The 19,811-nt window shown below is 42.9% G+C and overlaps 2 protein-coding genes across 8 annotated transcripts in view; both read left to right on the forward strand.

Annotated features, from left to right (window-relative positions):
• The first annotated feature begins 521 nt into the window (after positions 1-521).
• On the forward strand, positions 522-8,872 carry gpatch2 (G patch domain containing 2). 5 transcript variants are annotated; one of them, XM_069158369.1, is made up of 10 exons: positions 522-717; positions 1,060-1,303; positions 1,880-2,430; positions 2,758-2,822; positions 3,073-3,270; positions 3,769-3,889; positions 4,526-4,565; positions 4,720-4,784; positions 5,025-5,113; positions 7,006-8,872. In XM_069158369.1, exons 1-10 carry the CDS (start codon positions 668-670, stop codon positions 7,173-7,175), a joined length of 1,593 nt encoding a protein of 530 aa, XP_069014470.1. In that variant the 5' UTR covers positions 522-667; the 3' UTR covers positions 7,176-8,872. The 5 variants fall into 5 exon arrangements, with proteins under 5 accessions (XP_069014470.1, XP_069014472.1, XP_069014473.1 ...); XM_069158371.1 differs by having other exon boundaries at positions 1,880-2,427; XM_069158372.1 differs by lacking the exon at positions 5,025-5,113 and having other exon boundaries at positions 7,006-7,138.
• A 1,626-nt stretch (positions 8,873-10,498) lies between these two features.
• LOC138203483 (estrogen-related receptor gamma-like) overlaps positions 10,499-19,811 on the forward strand; it is a 31,801-nt gene continuing 22,488 nt past the window's right edge. For 2 of the 3 annotated variants that reach the window (XM_069158375.1, XM_069158376.1), the window contains exon 1: positions 18,986-19,473. In XM_069158375.1, the coding sequence (XP_069014476.1) occupies positions 19,418-19,473 (56 nt within the window). In that variant the 5' untranslated portion in view covers positions 18,986-19,417. Of the gene's footprint in view, positions 10,795-18,985; positions 19,474-19,811 lie in introns of those variants that run through there. The other variant, XM_069158377.1, reaches the window with a different exon arrangement.

Genomic DNA, 19,811 nt, shown 5'->3' on the forward strand with positions numbered 1-19,811 from the left:
AGCAGGAAAAATATCACAAAACAAAAAAATAGAAGTGTTTTTACCTGAGTTTGTTGAATTTTAAGAGATACATGATTCTTACAGGACAGCATCACTAAGTACATGATAATTTTTTTTAATCATTTATAGACTATAATGCATTAACTGTAGATTGAACCACCCAACAGTACTAGATAAAGTAGTTTCAATTGGCACATCCATAAACAACTACAGCACTAACAATGCACATTAACGGAATCCAGAAATATTATACATAATACTAAAAAAACATTACTTTTTATATTTAAAGTCAATTCTGCTGATAATACTTATGTAAACTACATCTACTGAAGTGGGGTTTTGAATGTAGGACATCTACTTATAATAATAGGATTATTATTATACTTATTATAATAATAATAATATAATAGGCTAATAATAATAATTATAATACTTATTAATTTTGGCTACGAGGCTGTGCTTTCTAGTCAGTGTGTGTAAAACTCAAACTTCCCAGGAGCACCTGAAGGCAGCATGGTGTCATCTGTCGCGTATCGATCCGGCGAGCCGATTGTTAGCATCCGTGTCAGTATGGTGTCCGCGGCGTGTCAGAGTTTGTCCGTTGTTTCTGGCTAAAAAAAAAAAAAAAACTAAAAAAAAAATAGGTACCCGGCATTTGGTGGCTTTCATGTTCCGCGCAGCGAACCTAAAAACCATCGGCAAAGCGGGAACTGGCTGGTAGGTTTGGTCCGTGACATATTGTTCACTTTCGTGAAGCATCCGGCTAAGGGAGCCGAAGCTAACTATGCTAAGTGGCTAGCAGCTTAGCTCTTCGAGGAAAAAAAAAAAAAAAAATCAAAACAAAATCAGTGTTGTTTTTTTTTTCTCTGTTGTTAATTTATAAGAGAGAGAGAGAGTCGTTAAAACTAACCACGCGTTACTGCTGTGAATGTTGTAACAATAGTTAACTAGCTTTCGAGATAACACAGTTTCGGACGTTGTTGTGAACTTGGCTTAAAAAAAAAAAAAAAAAAACGTTGAGCTCCAGTCCTCCTCCACCTCCTCTTTCTCCACCTTCAGGCACTTTCGCCGGACGATGGACGAGCTGGTCCACGACCTGGTGTCGGCGCTGGAGGAGAGCTCGGAGCAAGCGGCCCGCGGCGGCTTCGGCGACGGGGGAGACCACGCGTTGGCGGTGGGCTGCCTGCTGAAGAGGCAGGCTCGGAAACGGAGGGGGAGGAAGCGACGGTCGGACAACCCGCATCCTCCGTGGGAGACCGGACACCTCAGCGAGGGCTCCGAGTCCAGCGTGGAGGAACACAAGGTGAGGAGGCCGTGATGTTTTATTTGGCTCTGTGTATCTCCATCCATGCTGCTCTTTTCTCTCTCCGCTCTCATTGTTACGATGCAAAAAAAAAAAAAAAAGTGACGCAACCTTTGTGGTTTAATGTTGTTTTCCTTTTTTTTTCCCCCCCCAATGCTGCCTTCATTACTGTGGAAATATAAATAATAAAAGCTATGAAGTTGAAATGCTTCATAGCATACTGCATACAGGATGTTTTTACTTTTCATGTATGCCTTAGTTGTGCCATAATTGAATGAAAAACACATGTTTAAAGAGCAATTATTCAGCTTTTCTTTTGTTTGTTTGTTTGTTTGTTTGTTTTTTTTGCATTGTGGGATAAACACTAAACTGTGTGGTGTTTTGAAGAGGGGAACATATTTACTTTTAGATCCGAGTTTCCTCGATACGGTCCTGTTTAAATTTGTCAGTGTTGTATAAATCCTGCCTCACTCTGCTGTTGCTTTTATCCTAACTGACATACTTGAGTTTTTTCAAGTTTCTTAATTTAGCATCAGCACCTCAGTCTGGTATTCATCACGGCGGCATCTGTTGCAGGACTATCGTGCCAGTACAGGAGGCGTCTCTGCTGCCAACAGCCATGCCCGCGACAACAGCGACTCCGATGAACAACTTGGCCCCAAACGGCGGACGCCGCACACAGCCGACACGGGCCGAAACAAGCGGCCGCTTTGGCCGGACGACCCGGGCGTCCTGGGGTCGGCAGAGGGAACCCGCAGCCTCAGGCGGCGACGGAAGGTCAAACGCATGGCTGTCGACCCGCCCGTAGAGCCAGAGCCCCCGTCCCCCACCATGCTCGGGCCCCCGCCCGTGCCCAAAGCCCGCGTTGGCAGCAGGCCACATAGACTCGGTCCTAACGAGGGCAGGGGGGCCATGGAGCTCTGCGGAGGAGGCCCGGTAGGGTCAGGAGGAGGGAAGAACAGGGTGAAGAAGAGGAAGCTGGCCACCCACCGGCTGGGAGTGGAAGCTGCAGATGAAGGGGTGGTGGTGGAGAGTGAAGACCCCATCTCCTGTCCAATGGAAGGGGCCAAAGACAAGATGGAGTTGGAGGAGCAAAAGGGCTCGGATGAGGACATGAGTGACAGGTGGTTAGTGTTTTGACTTTTCTTTTTATTCTCTGTGACTCCAAAAGTTTCAACTCCTCTCGTCTCTGCTTCTTTATTCTGTTTTGATGTGTGTGTGTCTGCTCGTGTTTACATGCCACATAAAACTGGTGAACATTGACTTCTGTTGTTAAATTAAAATCAAAGCGTTTGTATAAAAATTAAAAAAAAAAAAAAAAAAAACGTAAAATCAGAGCCATAGTTTTTGCGAGTTAACTTTTGTTTTTGTTATTGGCTGCTTTTTGATTAAAAAAAAAAATTCATGAAATATCTTTAAATGATTGTTTTGATTTCCTTTTCTACCTCCTTTAGTGAGACCAGCAGTGTCAGTAACAGCAGTGACGGTGGCCTCTATACTAACGATGAGGGGAGGCAAGGTATGTACTCGGACATCTCTCCATTCATTTGTAGTATTGAACATTAGTGCACATATTGTACATACAGTATGCTGATATTAAGTAGACACAACTAATTTCTACATATCTTATTTCCCAGTACTTTAAAAAATATATATATATATTCAACTCTTTGATAGCAAATAGCTGACAGTTTCTGTTTATCTGTAGGTGTGGTAGTAATTGTCCCACCTTTCTCGTGCGGTCACGTTTTCCATCATCTTTCGTCCAGGTGACGACGAACAGAGCGACTGGTTTTACGAGGGCGAGCCGGGCACCGGTCCGGGGCCCGGCGGCGCGTGTGGGATAGCCGGGGTGGTTCCCTGGTGGGAGCGGGACACGGGGTCAGAGGAGCTGGACCTAGCTGACCCGGTCTTCAACAGTATTCTCACCGGATCCTTTCCAATGATGAGCGCTGGTGCGCAGAGAGGTGGGCAGAGGGCGACGCTTGTATTTGGAGCGTGGGACTGAAATCAGATGACATAATAATGTAATGTAATGCTCAGTGAAAATGTACAGTCACGTCAATTCTGCATTGTTGTTGAAGGCTCACTCGCGGCCAGCCGGAGGCAAACGCTTCACACGGACACAAATCAAAGGCAGCGTTCAGCATTACGGCCATAAAGTGCTTTACGAAATAACGGGGCTTTGTTTGTAGCTTGCAGCACGAAGTAGAAACATGTGTAATCTTGTGCTTCTCATTGCTTAAAGCTACCTTAGCTCTCTCCGGCACTTGTATCTCGTTGGCCTCAATTTTTTTAAGGACTACCCCCCCCCTACCCCTCCTCCCCGAGTTTTGTTTTACCTGGTCACTCCTTGTTCACGCTTTGATCTCAGCCTGAGCTTACTGACCAAAGTAAAGGAATCCTTTCGATACTCGCGTCCTGAGTTTGATCGCCGGTGCGCCCGTTGTTTCTGTGTTTATCAGGATTCCAGGCCAGGTTGAGTCGTCTCCATGGAAACCAGCCGGGGTCCGAGGCGGGGCTACAGGGAAGCTCCAGTCAGGGCTTCAACGAACGACTGGGCAGACAAAACCAGGACCCCCATGAGTGAGTTCTTCTCTATTTTTTGTTTTGTTTTTTAATTGCTGTTCACTCTGACTGTTTCTTGTTTGTTCATATTTGTTCTTGTAATTTTTGCAAGCACTTGAAGTTGCATTTTATTTTATGAAAGGTGCTTTTATGTGAAAAAAAAACAACAACTGTTGAGACAGAGAAAAGGATCTTTCTGTGAGCCGCAGTTTTCACCTAAAATCACTTTTTCTTTAATTGTGTTGTACATAAAAGAGAGATGGATTCAAATTTAAGATCACTATTAATTGCCATGATTTGGTATCAACACACTGTACAAGCAAAGAGAAACTAGAACATGGATCACAGCATACAACATATAGACTCATATTGATCAGACTTTGAGTGACTGAATCGACTAGGCAGTGATATTGATTTACCGGTTAAACATTTGTCTTTGTTTTTGCATGAGTGCAGACGGATCAGTTAGAAGTATCAAACTGCTCTGATGTTCCTGCAGTCTAAATGTAAGCAAGGCTTTCCAAGATAAAAAAAAAAAAAAAAAAAAAAAGGTTCTCTGCTTTCTGTAAAAGTTCCTGTGGTGGACCAACAGTTCACTCTAAAACATTGTCATGATGGGAACGTGAGGCTTTAATCACACTATGTGTCCAACAGGCCTTGGTTTAGCTCGGGCTCAAGGAGAGAACATGGACAGGTGAGCAGCAGAGCTCCTTTTAGTCTCTTTTCAATGGACTGAAATTCAAAGTTCCGATTTTGGTGTGCTCTAAGACCACAGATGTTTTGTTGTGAGGATAACTTGCTGAGCACTTCAGACATTAAGTATTGTTTTTCCTCCATTGCCACATCAGTTGCACTGGGACTCGCGGACAGACAGGGGGCATCGCAGGAGCTGCTCAGTAAAAACAGCCAGCAGGTGAGAACCACAGTTTATCTTCAAACACCTGTCATTTCTCACCAGAATTTAGATTAATTTAGTCTCGGCTGCCGTCTCGTCAACAAAAATCCCCCCTCCCCCCCCGCTGTTGTTTTTACAGTGTTTAGTGCTATTTTTTTTATTTTATTTTTTTTCAAAAGAACAGGGAAACTTCACGTGTTGTTATTTGAGATCAAACTAACGCTGCCACATTTCCGTGTCGCCTGGCTGGTTTCGCAGACAGACCAGCGGGCACCTCGGCTCTCTGTGTACTGGGGATGTCAAGCGGAGGCGAAAAGCAGCCCCCCTCGGTTCCACTGCACCCTCAGGTATTGGACGCACACCTAGCTGCACCTCACACACCATCTGGCACTTTTTACCAACTGCCTCTTTTATTATATTTCTGGCTCTCACTCGTTCTCCTCCTCCCCCCCTCATGGCCGAGCTCACCGCGTCCGACAGTCTGCTGTCGTCCTCGCCTTCTGTCTCGCACATACACTCGCGTCAACACGAGGGATCCGAGATGAAATGTTTGTGTTTCGCACCATTTTTTTTTTTTTTTTTTTTTAAACGGGTTAATTGGCAGCGGGGAATCTCTCATCCTTCATATTGCTCTCTCCCCCTCCTCCTCTGTCATTATTAAACCCTGCTTTAGCTCCTAACCCCTTTTCCTCCTAAGCTTTGTTGGACAAGAGTCAGTTGGCCAAGTCATGCTGTCACAGCAGAGATACTGGATTAGCTCTTAGCCAGTTACACTTGTGTCTCACAGCCTTGCCCCCCCCCCCCCCAAAAAAAAAAAAAAAAAAAAAACAACAACAACAAAAAAAACACCCTCCTTACCTCTGGGCACAGTTGATACTTTTGGAAGGGCGAGGTAGCAAAGCCTAATGCTGTTAGGCCAAAGTCCCTTTATAAAATATTTAGGCTGAAGCCATGTCCCATTTTTGATTGTGATTTATGACTGAAATTGAATGCACAATGGAACTAATGGGAACCGCTGATACAAGATGGAGTTCGCTGTCAGTTGTGGATTTAAAAGTCACGTCTGTTGTGGCTCAGGTGGAAGCTCATTGTCTCTCTTTCACCCAACACACACACACACACACACACACACACACACACACACACACACACACACACACACACACACAGAGTTCTTCTTGGTTTAAATGACAGGAAATACAGGTCATTGTTCAAAGTGACCCAGTCAGTGACTTACTTGTAATTCTCAGGAACAGCCAGGTGGTAATAAGACTTAATGAGCATACTGACATTTTTGTATTCATTTCCGTAAACAGCCGTGCAGCTTCTCGTCTGCACTGCATACGAATTAAAGAGAGGATTACAAAGGGTAATAGGTCGTACTGTGTGACGGGACAGTGAGCTTCCAGGAACAGTGAGGACAAACCGTCCACAGTCTCTCAGACAGACATGGGTGTTCTTCCCCTCACTGGATCCATTTGTTCTTTGACTGGAAATGTGGATAAGTCAATTACATGGTTACGGTTATTCTAAGGCTGAACCAGCAGGGAGACAGAACGTCAAATATGTGGATCAAGAACAGGCATTTTAAGTTTGAAATAAATTGTAAGAGCAAACACTGTAACTAAGTCACAACTTCTATTAATAATTGATCTGTTGACATTGTTTTATTGATCAATTAGGCCTATAGTCTTAAAAAGATGCATCAAAAGTTCCCAAAGACAATATTTTCAATTTTCATTGACAAATTTCCCTGAATCACGCTTACAAGAATCTAAACTTGACAAAATCAGCAAATCCTCACATTTGATCAACTGAAAACAACAAAATTTCAACTATTTTACGTGAAATTACTTTGATTGTTAAAGTACTTTTCAATTAATTTTCTGTTGGTCACCTAATAATGAAACCTTTTCTCTACTTACTGCGTTTAAATGCGGGTCTGTAAGGTTGCATACATTGTACTCTCTTCATATTGTATACAGTATGTCCTCCGTGTCCCCACTTTGAGCTTCACCAAGCGTGTATGTATGACGGGCGTATGCTACTTTACTGCTATGGCTTTGGACATTTATTAAGTACCGGTTGTGCCTGTCTTTTCGTGGCTCTCATGTCAAAGAGCTGATTTCCAGATCTCTGTTATAGCTGACAAATGCTAATTCGTGCCAACCCTAACATGAGCCACAGACTTGTACACAGAAAATGTCCTTCTTCTCTAACATGCAAACTCTCTTGTCAGGCGTGGTCGGGGAGAACGCGCCTCCCATCCCTGACTCGAACGCGGGGAGCCGCATGCTGCAGAGCATGGGCTGGAGCCCGGGGATGGGCCTGGGCCCCGAAGGGAGGGGCATCACCGAGCCCATCCGGGCCACTCAGAGACCCAAAGGCACAGGTTTAGGTTTCAACTGAACAACCTGCTATTTTTCTGGATTGTCAACCGGAAGCTGGCTGGGAGAAGACGACCATGACAGAGATCATACTCTCCTCAGGGTGATTTAAAAAAAATTAAAAAAAAAAATAATAAAAAAAAAAAGGTCCAGTATAATTCAGACGTGTGAGCCACAAGAAGGGAAGGAGCGACGCTTGTCATAGCAACTGAGTCTGTGATGAAAGAAAAAAACTTTCCCATATTGGGGAAACTGCAAGAAGCCAAAGATATCCTCACAGAGACCTGACATGTGAAGGTCGATGACAGGAAAGACTTCTTGCAAACATGTCCTCTCAAGAAACTCCATGTTGGAGAAAACTCATGACATTGAACCTCATGTCATGTCAGATTCTATAGATCTGAGGTGACTGTAATACACCGAGCAGTCCGCCGATGATGACTGCAGTTTGTTTTCAGTCAGCGAATGGTGAGTGAATTAATGAGAAATATTTCCAATATTCCACATGGTTTTTTTTTTAATAAAAGGTCTGAGACGGCCGTACCTCAACATTCATTTTAGGTTCCTTTTACTGTAATGAAGACGTGTTGACGTGGGCGAGGAGATCTGGATGTTTTTATTGTTCATTTTAATGGAAGATCATCAGAATGTTTTTATCTCTCAAAAAAAACAAAGATAAAATCTCCAACTCCAGTTTTCCCTTCATTTAGCACCACTACATGCATGTGCAGCTGCTGCTGACGTTTACTAGAAAAAAACAACCAGATTTGTACAAATGGGTCCTACCAAGTCCAAGTTTATTGTCCTGCAATATTATTTAGTTTTGTTTTTTTAAACATTGTTGCTGCAGACTGCCAGCCTGGCTCCACCTGACTGTTGCTCTGAGCTTCAGTTTTGGTCAACCACTCTGAAAGGCCGACCAATCACCAACCAGCGAGCGTGGCTAAGGGCAAAATAGTTCCAACTGTGGCGACAGCGGTGGAGTTTCAGCTCGCAACGTATGTCATTAAAGGCTGCTCCCAATAGTTTCAAAGTTAACCAAGAGGTCTGCGCTCATTAGGATGCAATGACTGGAAATAGACTGATAATACCAGGCAAGCAGACTTTAGCCAACTGTGACCACCGTGCTCACCGACTTTATACACAGTATGTGATGAAACTGCAGGTTACGATCATTGTGTTGTTACAGAATTTCAAAATAGCAGGGACGCTTCTGTTATAATACACCATTTAAAGGTCCAACATGCACGCCGGCGTTTCCCTTGATTTGCTTTGAGTAGATCTTTTCTCAGGACTGTAGCTGACGTCCAATCAGACACACGTGAAAACACCCGAGATTCATCAGAGGAACAATAGATTTTTAACGATTAGTTGTGGACCCATATCTGTTCACCCAAATGTGATGTTACGAGTTATGGCGACTGAGTAATATAGCTTTGTTAGCTTCTTGGCCAGCTATAGTACATTTATGTGAATGTAAGATTGGAAATGCACTGAAGTGCAGCTGAAAATATAAAATCGTGGATCAGAAATATTGCAACAAGTTGTACTGCAAGAAGTATTTTTTTTCCTCTAAAAAGATGAGCTTTTAACCAAGGTGTATCAAAAGGAAGTTGTTGTTTTTTTTTGTTTGTTTGTTTTTTCTTGCTCTTAGCCCACAAGGCCAATTCAAAGAAATGTGAACAGAAAACGTGTATTAAACATGCAGACTGTCAAAAACTCTGTGGTGTTATTGTCCTCTCTGAGGCAAATTTTTCCATTTTTGGTTCATCAGGTGGTCTAAAGCGAAAGATCTTTTCAGAAGTCATCCAGTGCTGGACTATTGAGGGCGATACCTAAAAGAGTAATATTAACTGAAAAAAAGCAGAGCCAACATCTCACTTTTCAAAATTATATTTTTTAAATCCTACTAAATAGATTTGTATCCCCCCCCCCAAAAAAACCAAAAAAAAACAAACATTAAATATTAATAAAAGACAAACCAGGAAATGACCATTTTCTCTAAAATAAAGCTGCAAATGGAGTCCGAACGATACTGGAGTTTTGGGACATATACCGATAATCGAGAGGAAAAAAGTTCTAATATAATGTGCACTGGACATTCAGTATATGTAAATGTATATATTTTTTCAGACTTCAAATATGTAATGGAGGCAGGACGTTTTACAGTCAATTGTCCACATTAACATCAGTGCACTGTCACTGAACTTCACCGGGAAATTAATATCAATAATTAGAAATAACGTGCACACAAATAGAACAATTTCTAATAAATCAAGCCTCTTTTTCTTTTTTTTGTACAACTAAATCCTGCGTATATCAAGCTAAAATCTTCGACAACACTGATATGTGCCGTGATACTCCAATAACGGCCGGGCCGACACATCACCAAGGCTCGAACAGCAAATACCTCATCATCAGGTCTGTATTAATTAAATACATATCATCTTTGTTAGCAGAGCATTTAAAGTGTTTTTTTTTTTAGTTATTCCCACAATATCAACAACACTGCCATTGAGCTTTTGACAATTAAAACAACCGGCCAACATTTTGATATTGATCGTTTAAATTTGATAATTAAAAGAAACGCGGTAAAGAGAAATCGGCGTAGGCGCTCTTTGATGGACTAATTGTGAGCTGATGATGTCATTTTTGAAACGACCTCAGAGATCTCAAACATTCACACACACACACACACACATGCTGGTTCGCCTGTGATCTATCAGGCTGTCTCGTAGTGTTTCACGGCAGCCCATGTGAGGCTTCTTTATATCTCGCGCTCTGTGGTCACTTAATCGCTCTATAAAATACAGCTGCAACATTTCACGTCCACGCTTGAGTGAAGCCGGTTCCACTTTCAGGCTCCTCGCTCTGATCCGTCAGTTAAAACGGACAAGCAGGAGAACTTTCTGGTCTGCTTGTTGGGTTTTTTTGTGGTGTTTTTGACGCGGCACACTCGCAGGACAGCCTTTTCACACAGAACCGCTCGGAAGCGCGTGCCCTCTAAATATTCCCAACAACTATCAACACATGCATCACATTCACATGCTGACTCAACATCGCTGAAATATGATGCTCCCTCTGTCTCCCTCCCTCCCTCACTCATTTCTCTCCCATCTTTTGCGAGGCTGCAATAGAAATCCCCTCCTCCTGTATCTATGGGAATACAGGAGCGCTGTGTGTCCTCTACCCTCCCTTTCTACTCACCACCTCCCTCTGCATATAAGGGAACGCTGGCTGTGTCCTCCTCCATCACCCCCCCCCCCCCACCCCCACCCCAAACAGTCTGCTGTCCCCCCCCCCCTCCCTCCTGCTTCTCTTAGACACACTTTTCTGTCTGACACACTCTCTCAGGACTCCCCTGTGAGCAAGCGAGGCAGGTACGTAGGTAAACTCAGCACTGGATCAGAGTGAGACGCTGAGAGGAGAGAAAGAGGGAGAGGGGGAATGTGTGTGTGTGTGTGTGTTGGGACTGTGTGTGTGTGTGTGTGTGTGTGTGCGCGCTGCTGCATCGCTGAGCTACAGAGACCGGAGGCGAGGAGAGCTAGAGCGTTTGTCCTTGAGACTGACTGACTGACTGACTGCAGCTGTGGAGCGGAGGACCAGCGAGCCAGCCAGCCGGCCAGTGGATGAAACTGACAGTGAGTACTGAGCAAAAGCAAAAAAAAAAAAAAAAAAACGACAAGAGAAAAGGAAGAAGTAGATGCAGGCTGCTTTTAATTGCACCAAATGGGCCGATGTGTTTTTTTGTTGTTGTTTTGTTCTTGTCTGCTTAGAAACAGTCCAGTGTGTGTGTGTGTGTGTGCGTGTACGTGTGTGTGTGTGTGTGTACGTGTGTGTGCGTTTGTGTGCCTGACCAGGTGAAGGTCTACTCTGATCCCAGGTGAACTCATCTCAGGCTTTTTATTGGCTCCCATCAATACTTGCTCTTAACCCTGCAGGACTTTATGAACAGTTCAATGAATTGTTCAGCGTGTCTGCAGCAGCATCCACTGTTTCTTTGTGCGTGTGTGTGCGTGTGCGTGTGCGTGCGTGTGTGTGTGTGTGTGCGTGCGTGCGTGTGTGTGTGTGTGTGTGTGTGTGTGTGTGTGTGTGTGTTTGGGAGGGGGGTGGGGGGGGATGGGGTGGGGAGGTGAGAGATCAAGAAAGATGTCAGTAAACATTACATTACTGGACATCTGTCCGGCTCCCTCTCCTTTCTCAGTGCTCCTGTTGACAGATCGATAGTTATGCATCTATAATTGGAAGTCATCATTTATGGCCACCCACCAAAGCGAGTCATTATCATGTGTAATCTTGCAGAAAATTACATTTTGACTGGTGTACCTTGGCGTGGCCGGGAATCAGCGGACCGTGCCGAGCGGGCTAACCGGCCGAGGCGTTGACCGGAAGGTGGGGTCACTGCAAGAGCACCCCCACACCCCCCACTCCCCCACAACCCCCACCCCTGAAGAAAAGGGGGTAGTGGAGGGAAAGGAGGAAAGGGGGGATTTAATTTGCTTTAAAGCAGAAACATCCGAGATAGCACACCTGGATAAATCTGTGTGATCAGATGATGAAGGACAGGATGGAAACACAGTGAGAAGAGGGTTTAAAAGACACAGCGAGGTGGAGGAATCAGAGGGAGAGAGGCGAGCGCTGGCATTAGCTCTCCGCGGTGCGAGACTGTCAAGAGATGAGACCGGCTCACCTGTGGAGCTGCTGACAGATTGTGTTAGGCGGGTTCACGGGGTGGCGAGATGGACGGGTAGATAGAGAGAAAGCCAGAAGGTGAATACATAAAGCTGTGGTAGACTTCTTTTTTTAATTTTTTTTTTAAACCCAACATGACAGCAGCTTGTTTTGTCTCCGTGTGTTTTGTGTTGATCTGTTTGTTGTGCTGACATTGAGCCCCCGAGGGCTAAATTTGCCACCTGTGGAGATAAAAGTGATATGATGAGATGGACTGCATGCTACTTGTGTGTGTGTGTGTGTGTGTGTGTGTGTGTGTGGGCATGCGAAAGTGGTTATAATACTTCCTGACATCAGCAGTAGATGTGTGTGTGTGTGTGTGTGTGTGTGTGTGTGTGTGTGTGTGTGGGGTGCTGACTCCCAGGATTCGGTGTGTGTTGGACCCGCATCAGTAGCTCCTCATATGAGGCAGGTCTGGGAACCAGGTGTGTGTGAGTGTGTGTAAGAGGGGGGGGGGGGATTAAGTTGTAAAAAAGCTCCAGCGGCAGAAGTAGTGCTCGTATTCAGGAGTGAAAGTACCAACAACACAGTGAAACTAAATTAAAACTACTCCATTACGTATGAATTATTCTGCATTTAAAAACTAACACACACACACACACACACACACACACACACAAAAATCTCCCTTGTGACTGAAGTATGATTGTATATAATTATACTGTTTGTGCTGCAGCAGCATTTTTCCTGTTGTTGGCTTAGCTGGAGCTAATGAATACTTCACTTTACAGTTTAGTAACATAGTCAGTGGTTCTCAAATCTGGGGGTCAGGCCCCTCCGAAGGATCACGAGATAACTATGAGAGGCTGTGAGTTGGTTAATAAGATAGGTGAGGAGTTTTGCATAAATTTGCATTAATATCTACTTTGGTGCAGTGTTGGATCATTTGACCTCTTTGAGGCATGATGTTTTGTTAGAGCTCCTAACAACTCACAAACGTGTGGCAGCAACTCCACTCTGCTGTTTAAAAAAAAAAAAAAATAAAAAAAAAGAGGTCAAAGGTCAGTGTGTCTGAATGCAAAGTGTAAAGTAGCTGTCAAACGCTCTTGATTTCCTCCAGGAGAGGTCAAAATTAGCAGCGAATGAAAGTACAAGCAGCGGTACTGCAATAAATATACATACAATTTCTGTAATGAGCTTTACAGTATGCGCAATATCTAGTTCCCTCTGTCCATCGAGTTTTAAGTTGGATAAGGATCGCCAGAAATCCAGAGGAAAAGGGGAAGAAACATGAGAATCAACACCAAAGGGGTGGCAGTGAGACAGACAGACAGACAGATAGACAGGATGATCATATTAGGTTAATGAAATCTAAAATCCAAATGCACCGAGCCTCCTCTCCAGATGCCGAAAGAGGACAGACTACACAGGACTCAAGGACATCATTTACACAGAAGAGACAAAAGATGTTCTCTCCTCCCTTTTTCCATTTTCATTCCAAACCGCACAGAGGAGGTTAACCAGAGGCCAGAAACTGACCAGTTAATCCGATACTGCTTGTTGAGAATATGAAGGGTGCTTGCTGTGGTAATCCACATTATGCTGTTAGGAGAGGCTTGCTTACATAATCACAGTAAGAACCTCCAATTTGGCAGAAGACAGCATGGCGTGACGGCGGGACGGGGGAAGCGGTGACACGCACGCTCAATAATCGGGGTCAACTGCAGTCGCATCGTACTTCCTTTCAAACTGCTGTTACGTGATCGTACCTGATCAAACTTGTGGTCAGATCAAGGAAATATTCTGGAAAGTAAATGTCAAAGAGATTCCTCCACTAGGGGGCAATGCAGGCAAGTTATTAGGGTTTGTAAACCAATAGCAGGAGGCTGCATTTGAGCAATTGTTCTAAGTCTCACATTCATAAAACGATCTTAAATTAGTCCTAATGAAATCCTGCCTGCCCAAAAGCCTTTCCTGTGCATATATGTTTCCCAGCGCTGACTCACTTCCTCCCCTGTGGGACTGTTGGATCGCCAGATGAGTGAAAACCAATTGAAGACCATTGACTCGCTGAGGATAGCAGCAGCAGGTCCAGCTAGCTCTAAGGGATATTTCTATGGTTACGTTGCTTTAAGCGTTCTCCCAGAGGCTTTCTAAGGTTTCTGGGAATGTGTGTGTGTGTGTGTGTGTGTGTGTGTGTGTGTGTGTGTGTGTGTGTGTGTGTGTGTGTGTGTGTGTGTGACCTCTGATCCCTGTACAGTTTACCACAGATCAATATGGTGTAAAACTGATCCTACAGCTCAAGTGCTCATCTGTCAATCAATCCGTCATTTTGTATATAATTTCCCTCCCATCCATCTATTTGCAGACATCGAACCGTGAAGCCCGTAGAAGCTCTCTAGTTTTACGTGACCGGACATGTTTTATTTGTTCCAGTTTCTTTCCTGTGTCTCCGTCCTTTTTTAAGAGTCGGAGAGGTTCTGTCGGTTCAGCGGGACAGCGGTGTTTGCACACAGTGTCAATAGTCTTTCCCAGTGTCTCAGTAATTGATGGATGACTGTGAGTCAGATATAAACTAAGCAGATTACACTCACTAGATCCAAGGCCTGATGCTAATGTGTGTGATGGGGGTTGGAGTTGCAGAGTGACTGTCCAGTTTTGGAAGTCAATGCGACAGCTGTCCCCGGAGGCTGAGATTTGGTGGCTGTGAGTTTAGGGATGAGGAGAAAGAGGGTGAACACACACACACACACACACACACACACACACACACACACACACACACACACACACACACACACACACACACGCTGTGTCCGTTTTAGGCGTACCTTTCCTTTTCTTCAGAGGAAAAAGCTGGATGCTTCTGGTGTGTGGGGGGTCAATAGCTGGCAGCTGGGTGCTCCGTTACAGGCAGAGTATCTCCGGAGCAGCTATCGAACTCCTGTCTTCGGTTCAGGCTCGGCAGTATAAAAATATTTTTGATGTTTAACTGCAGCCACGCGAGTTCAGTTTCATTTGCTGCATTTTGCTTCTTTTTTTTTTTTTTTCTTCCCCGTGTGCTGTCTTTACTGCATTTTGCTTCCGTTCACGTCGTCCTGTTTGTTGAGTTCACTTGTCAGTCAGATTCTGTGATTTTGTCTTTTTTTTTTTTGTTCATTTGGAGTTGACATGGTTTTACAAAAAGCACCCGAGGCTAATATTTCCACTGAATCATCAAAGCTGCCTTTTTTTGCTTTTACTAAAGACATCCACTGTGTGCCAGTAACTCTAAACTCTAAAATACCTTTAATTTACAATCTGATGGATTTTTGTTCTACTGTTTCTTGTTCCTTACTGACAGACATACAGTACACGCCACTAACAATACAGTATTTTCTATATGCTAACACCTGCTAATGGCCTATATCTTCACTAATAATTTAATGGTTTAATTCTTTTATGTTAAATACCTCAAAATGTATTGTGCAATCTAAATTGGATAATTAATGTGTCCACTGATAGAAAATTAATTGCCAACAACAATAGAAGAAGATTACGAGTCTACAGCCATGCTAGAGTCCCCGTAGAAAATATTTAAGTAATGCAGATTGTGTGTGTGTGTGTGTGTGTGTGTGTGTGTGTGTGTGTCTGTGTGCACGTGTGTGTATGTGTGTGTGAGGGATATTACTCAGTACATGCCTACATCATACATATGTTACATACATTATTACACCTGTGTTGACTCTTTGAGCAGTGAAACATTATGAGTCATTATGAGTGAATCAGATGAAACATCAGAAACAAGAACAGCCGAGGTCAAAACGAAACAAATGTACAGTTTGGACAAAATTCAATTTTGACTGAAGATGGCCCTCGGTGAAAAGTTAGGGGTTCTCCAGATATATTACTGTTCATCCTGTGGGAACAAAGGAAACATCAGAGAAACAATTGGACCACACTTTCCTGAAAACCATCCGGTGATTGTAGAGATATTTTAGATTTGTCAAAAGACGCACTGACATTGCAATTCACAGACACATACTGCAGCTCAGCATGGCCCAAAATTTGACAAATGATTTGCCATGAAAATGGTCACTGCTTGCAGCCCCACCCCATTATTTAGACTAATTCATTCTAACTCTTATATCAGCCGAATGAGTTTAATGAGTGCAACATCTTATCAATCTGAATCTCTCTTTATATTTCTTTCAAAAACAGCAACTGCAAAGTGAAACAAAAATCCTTTGTTCGGTGGCACACAGTCATTAGGTAAGTATAAAAAATAAAAAAATAAAAAAAATAAAAATACAATACATAAGAGTATTATTTCTTTCAAGTGGTTCTTTTGATGGCCCTCGGGCTTGATTCAAGTGTGCCCTACTATTGATGCCACTCAGCTGGTGCCAAAGAAAACATCAACCGCTGATGAAAATGATTCATCTATGTTCAATTTCAACCTTGTACTTGGTTTCTGTGTGATTATATGAAATGAAGAATCCACTGATAGGAGCCACCAAAGTAAAAGCCACTGAACAGATAAGAGCCACTCCACTTTAATGTTAATGCCGAGTTTCCTAAATGGTTTATAAAAGATAATTTCTTGGTGTAGATAATTCTTCACGTGAGATTTGATATGATATCACTGTGGCTGATATGAAGTTATCTTCCATTAGAAATCACACTCTCTTGATCTTTTAAGGGTTTCTTCTTGGTACTTTCTCTTTGTGTTTACATGTGTTTGTGTGCACATGCTTGTTTACACACGTAGTGTGTCTGTGTGCGAGGCTGTTTTAATGTGTGTGTTTCTGTTGTCTGGGTGTTTCATGCGGTGCATAATAAGATAAAGTCCACTCCATGCAGTCTGCTGTCTGGCCTTTATCTGAGCAACAGATTAGCGCAGGTCATTTCATTCCTGTGGAGATTGGCTCAGGGCGGGGTGAGCTCAGGATTCTCGCACGACATCAGGGCGATCAGACGGGTCGAGGTCGTGAGACTTACCGAGTACCAAACTCCTTAAGACATCTGTAGAGTTTTGAAGCCACAGCATTGTTTAAAACGGAAGTGTTTTTACCTTTGAACCATCAGGATGGGATGCTGCACGTTCCACACCTGTCCTTTGCAATGATGGAAAACACTCCCCATGCTCTGCAGATCCCAGAGGAAACTGACTGTGTCATATATTGATTCTGACAGAACTGGAACAATGTGGTTAAACATCCCACAGTATGCTGCAATACACCAGATCCTAGATCAGATTTGAGCAGTTTGACTTTGTGGGACCTCAGGGTGCACCATCACGATGTGAATCTCACCCGTTACTGTTCAACAAGGCTCATGGGTGAATCTCTGTCTCTGAACATAACCAGACTGCCAGGCTGCGGTCTGCGTGTACAAATGTGTGTTTGTGTGTCTCCACAGAGAGGATTCTGGTTGACCTGGTCTTGGACAGGTCGCGTCACGTGTGTTTTTGTCTTTTAAGTGGATCAGGATGTAGTTATCACAGGTTGCATAAAGGTCAACTAACCCTGAGCTACTTAGTGTAACTTCACTCTCTAAGAAGAAATGAGAGAATTCATTAGAACAGAAGTTCCCAAGCCTAAAAAAAAATACAACACAGCATTTTACACCAAACCAAATTTACCTACAATTCTCTTCATAAAATAAAATGCACAGATTTTACTACTCAGTAGGCTGAATAAAAAAAACATAAGGCTACAATTTTGAAATCAAAGGATATATTTACATCTTTTGCTAAAAGTGGCGCCACTCAGCTGTCGACTGCGCTTCGGCATTGAATGGTCAGATTGACTTTCAGGTCCTACGTTGTCACCAACATATCGGCTGATCTTTCAATCTTGAATCCATTTCCACTCATTCTGCTTCCTCAAATCAAGGACTGAAGAGTCTGACTCCAACTGTGTCAAGTTAATGTTAGCATTATGCTATGTCCAACGTGAAATATTACTTCTACAATATTTAAGATTTTTTTTTTTTTTTAATTTTTTTAAACGACGTCATGATAATGTGATGTGTATTTGTAATAACTGTTGTCTGTAATGTTGTCTGTATCAGAACATTGATTAGCAGTATTACCATCATCTTTATTACTTAGTGATATCATTTCATTCATGTTATACAGAATTAAAAAAGGTCCCTTATTACAGAAAATTTTAAGAATATGCTGTTAATTTGTTGTTTGTTTGTTTGTTTGTTTGTTTGTTTGTTTGTTTGTTTGTTTGTTTTAAGAGTGCCAGGCACGACTTTAGTGCGCCTCTCATTCTGTGTGTACGTGTGCTTTGTGATTGGAAGGTGAAAAGCATCACATTAGGCATGCAGCCATAGCTGATATAGCTCAGATAACAGTGCTGTAGGAGCAGTAAGTCAGTTAAGCCTGAAGATGTGTTTGTCTGTGTGGATGTCCATATGTTTGTTCGTACAGCATCTGTGTGAAGAGCTGTTCATGTTACTCGCATGTTGTGACAACAGAGGACATTCTTCAGCTCAGCATTTACACATTATTTCGCCTGACGAGCGCCACCTATGAAGTGAAAGTGATCTGATTATACGCAGCTAATTCTTATTTTCAATATTCATTGGTTTCTTGATTAGAATTTTGAATTCATCTGTGAAATATTTGCAAAAATGCTCATCGCAATTTACCAGATTCCAAAATGACAACTTTAGATGGCTTGTTTGGCAGATATTTAATTCAGTGTCATATAAAACAACCTATTTTTGACTTTGACAAACTTGAACCGGCAAATCTTTTGCAAGTTTTACTTGATAAATGACTTAAACTTTACTAAAACTAATCTATTAATTGATAAAGGGTTAAGGCTCAGTGATTTTACTGCAATGAACCAATTTACTTTTTGTCTTTTAGTTATGCTTATACTTACCTGCAAAGCAATTTAGATCATGTACCAAATCGACTTGATTTTAAATTTGAATTCATAAGGATCTTGCAAACGTGCTGCAGTTGGACTTATTTCCTTTTCTCATATTTATCCAACTGAATGTACAAATTTAGAAGCAGGTCATGTTTAATATCAAATAGTATGACCTGGATTGCTAATAAGTGAAAACCTGCACTCCCATGTCAAACTTTTTCTGACACTAAAACCTGTTAAATACTCCAAACAGCCTCTAGTCACATCCACCCACTCCGGTGGCTCTCATAGGCTCAGAAGACAGCCAATCAGCCGTCAGCTTAACACTCTGGGGGGAAGGCCATTCAAATTGTGTGGCTGGGTGTTCATGAGGGCCGGTTTTGCTTGGAGACCCTTGTCACACACAGCCACTAGTCACAACAGTCAGGACTTCAAAGGCAGCCAGGGGCTGTTGGCGAGAAGTGTGAGTGACGGGAAGACGGACGAGGGGACAATGAGAAGAGCTGAGAGTGTGATCCAACAGAGGAGAGGGCAGTAGATGGAGACAAAGTTTGGAGGCAGAATATAGAGGAAGTGTCAAACAGTGCAGTGAGAGATACAGTTGATAAAGAAAAAAAAAAAAATCTATCGAGCAGAAAGGACAAAAGAGATCAGGAGGAGGAGACAGACGGAGACAGGGCAGAACATTTTCTCCTCTTCGGAGTATGCTGGCAGAGTGCACATGGATTTAGTCGACCTCTACCTCCCAGAGTGCTTCACCTACCACTCTGACACAGAGTAAGTACCTTCTCACTCCACGATGACCCCACAGAACTTAAAGTATGTGCTCTTCGAATTGTACAAATGTCGTGCAGGTGTAAATAGAGCTAACAGTGTGTTTATGCAACACTGACTCAGAGCTTCTTCATGACAGTGACGGATGCAGGATGATGTGGGACATGATGTATTGTCATGTCTCAGATGTGTAATGTAGCATATCTTTATTATACCTCAGAGAATCAGTCATTCTTAAAACAAATGTGCAGCTGAAATAAACCTCAAATTATTTATTGCAAAAGAGAATTAGAGTGTGAAAATCAGTAGGAAATTTTTTTTTTTTTTTTTTTGTGCTGAAG

This window comes from Embiotoca jacksoni, unplaced genomic scaffold, assembly GCF_022577435.1.
Source record: "Embiotoca jacksoni isolate LCO1_2020_lvr unplaced genomic scaffold, fEmbJac1.0.p SCAF_23, whole genome shotgun sequence".
Taxonomy (NCBI): Eukaryota; Metazoa; Chordata; class Actinopteri; family Embiotocidae; genus Embiotoca; species Embiotoca jacksoni.

Excerpts from the sequence above, each read along its gene's own strand:
- gpatch2 (XM_069158369.1), top strand. The coding sequence starts at position 668 with ATGTTCCGCGCAGCGAACCTAAAAACCATCGGCAAAGCGGGAACTGGC. Across the intron at positions 1,304-1,879 it reads CCAGCGTGGAGGAACACAAG|GACTATCGTGCCAGTACAGG; the intron begins GTGAGGAGGCCG and ends CATCTGTTGCAG. Across the intron at positions 2,431-2,757 it reads GAGGACATGAGTGACAGGTG|TGAGACCAGCAGTGTCAGTA; the intron begins GTTAGTGTTTTG and ends TACCTCCTTTAG.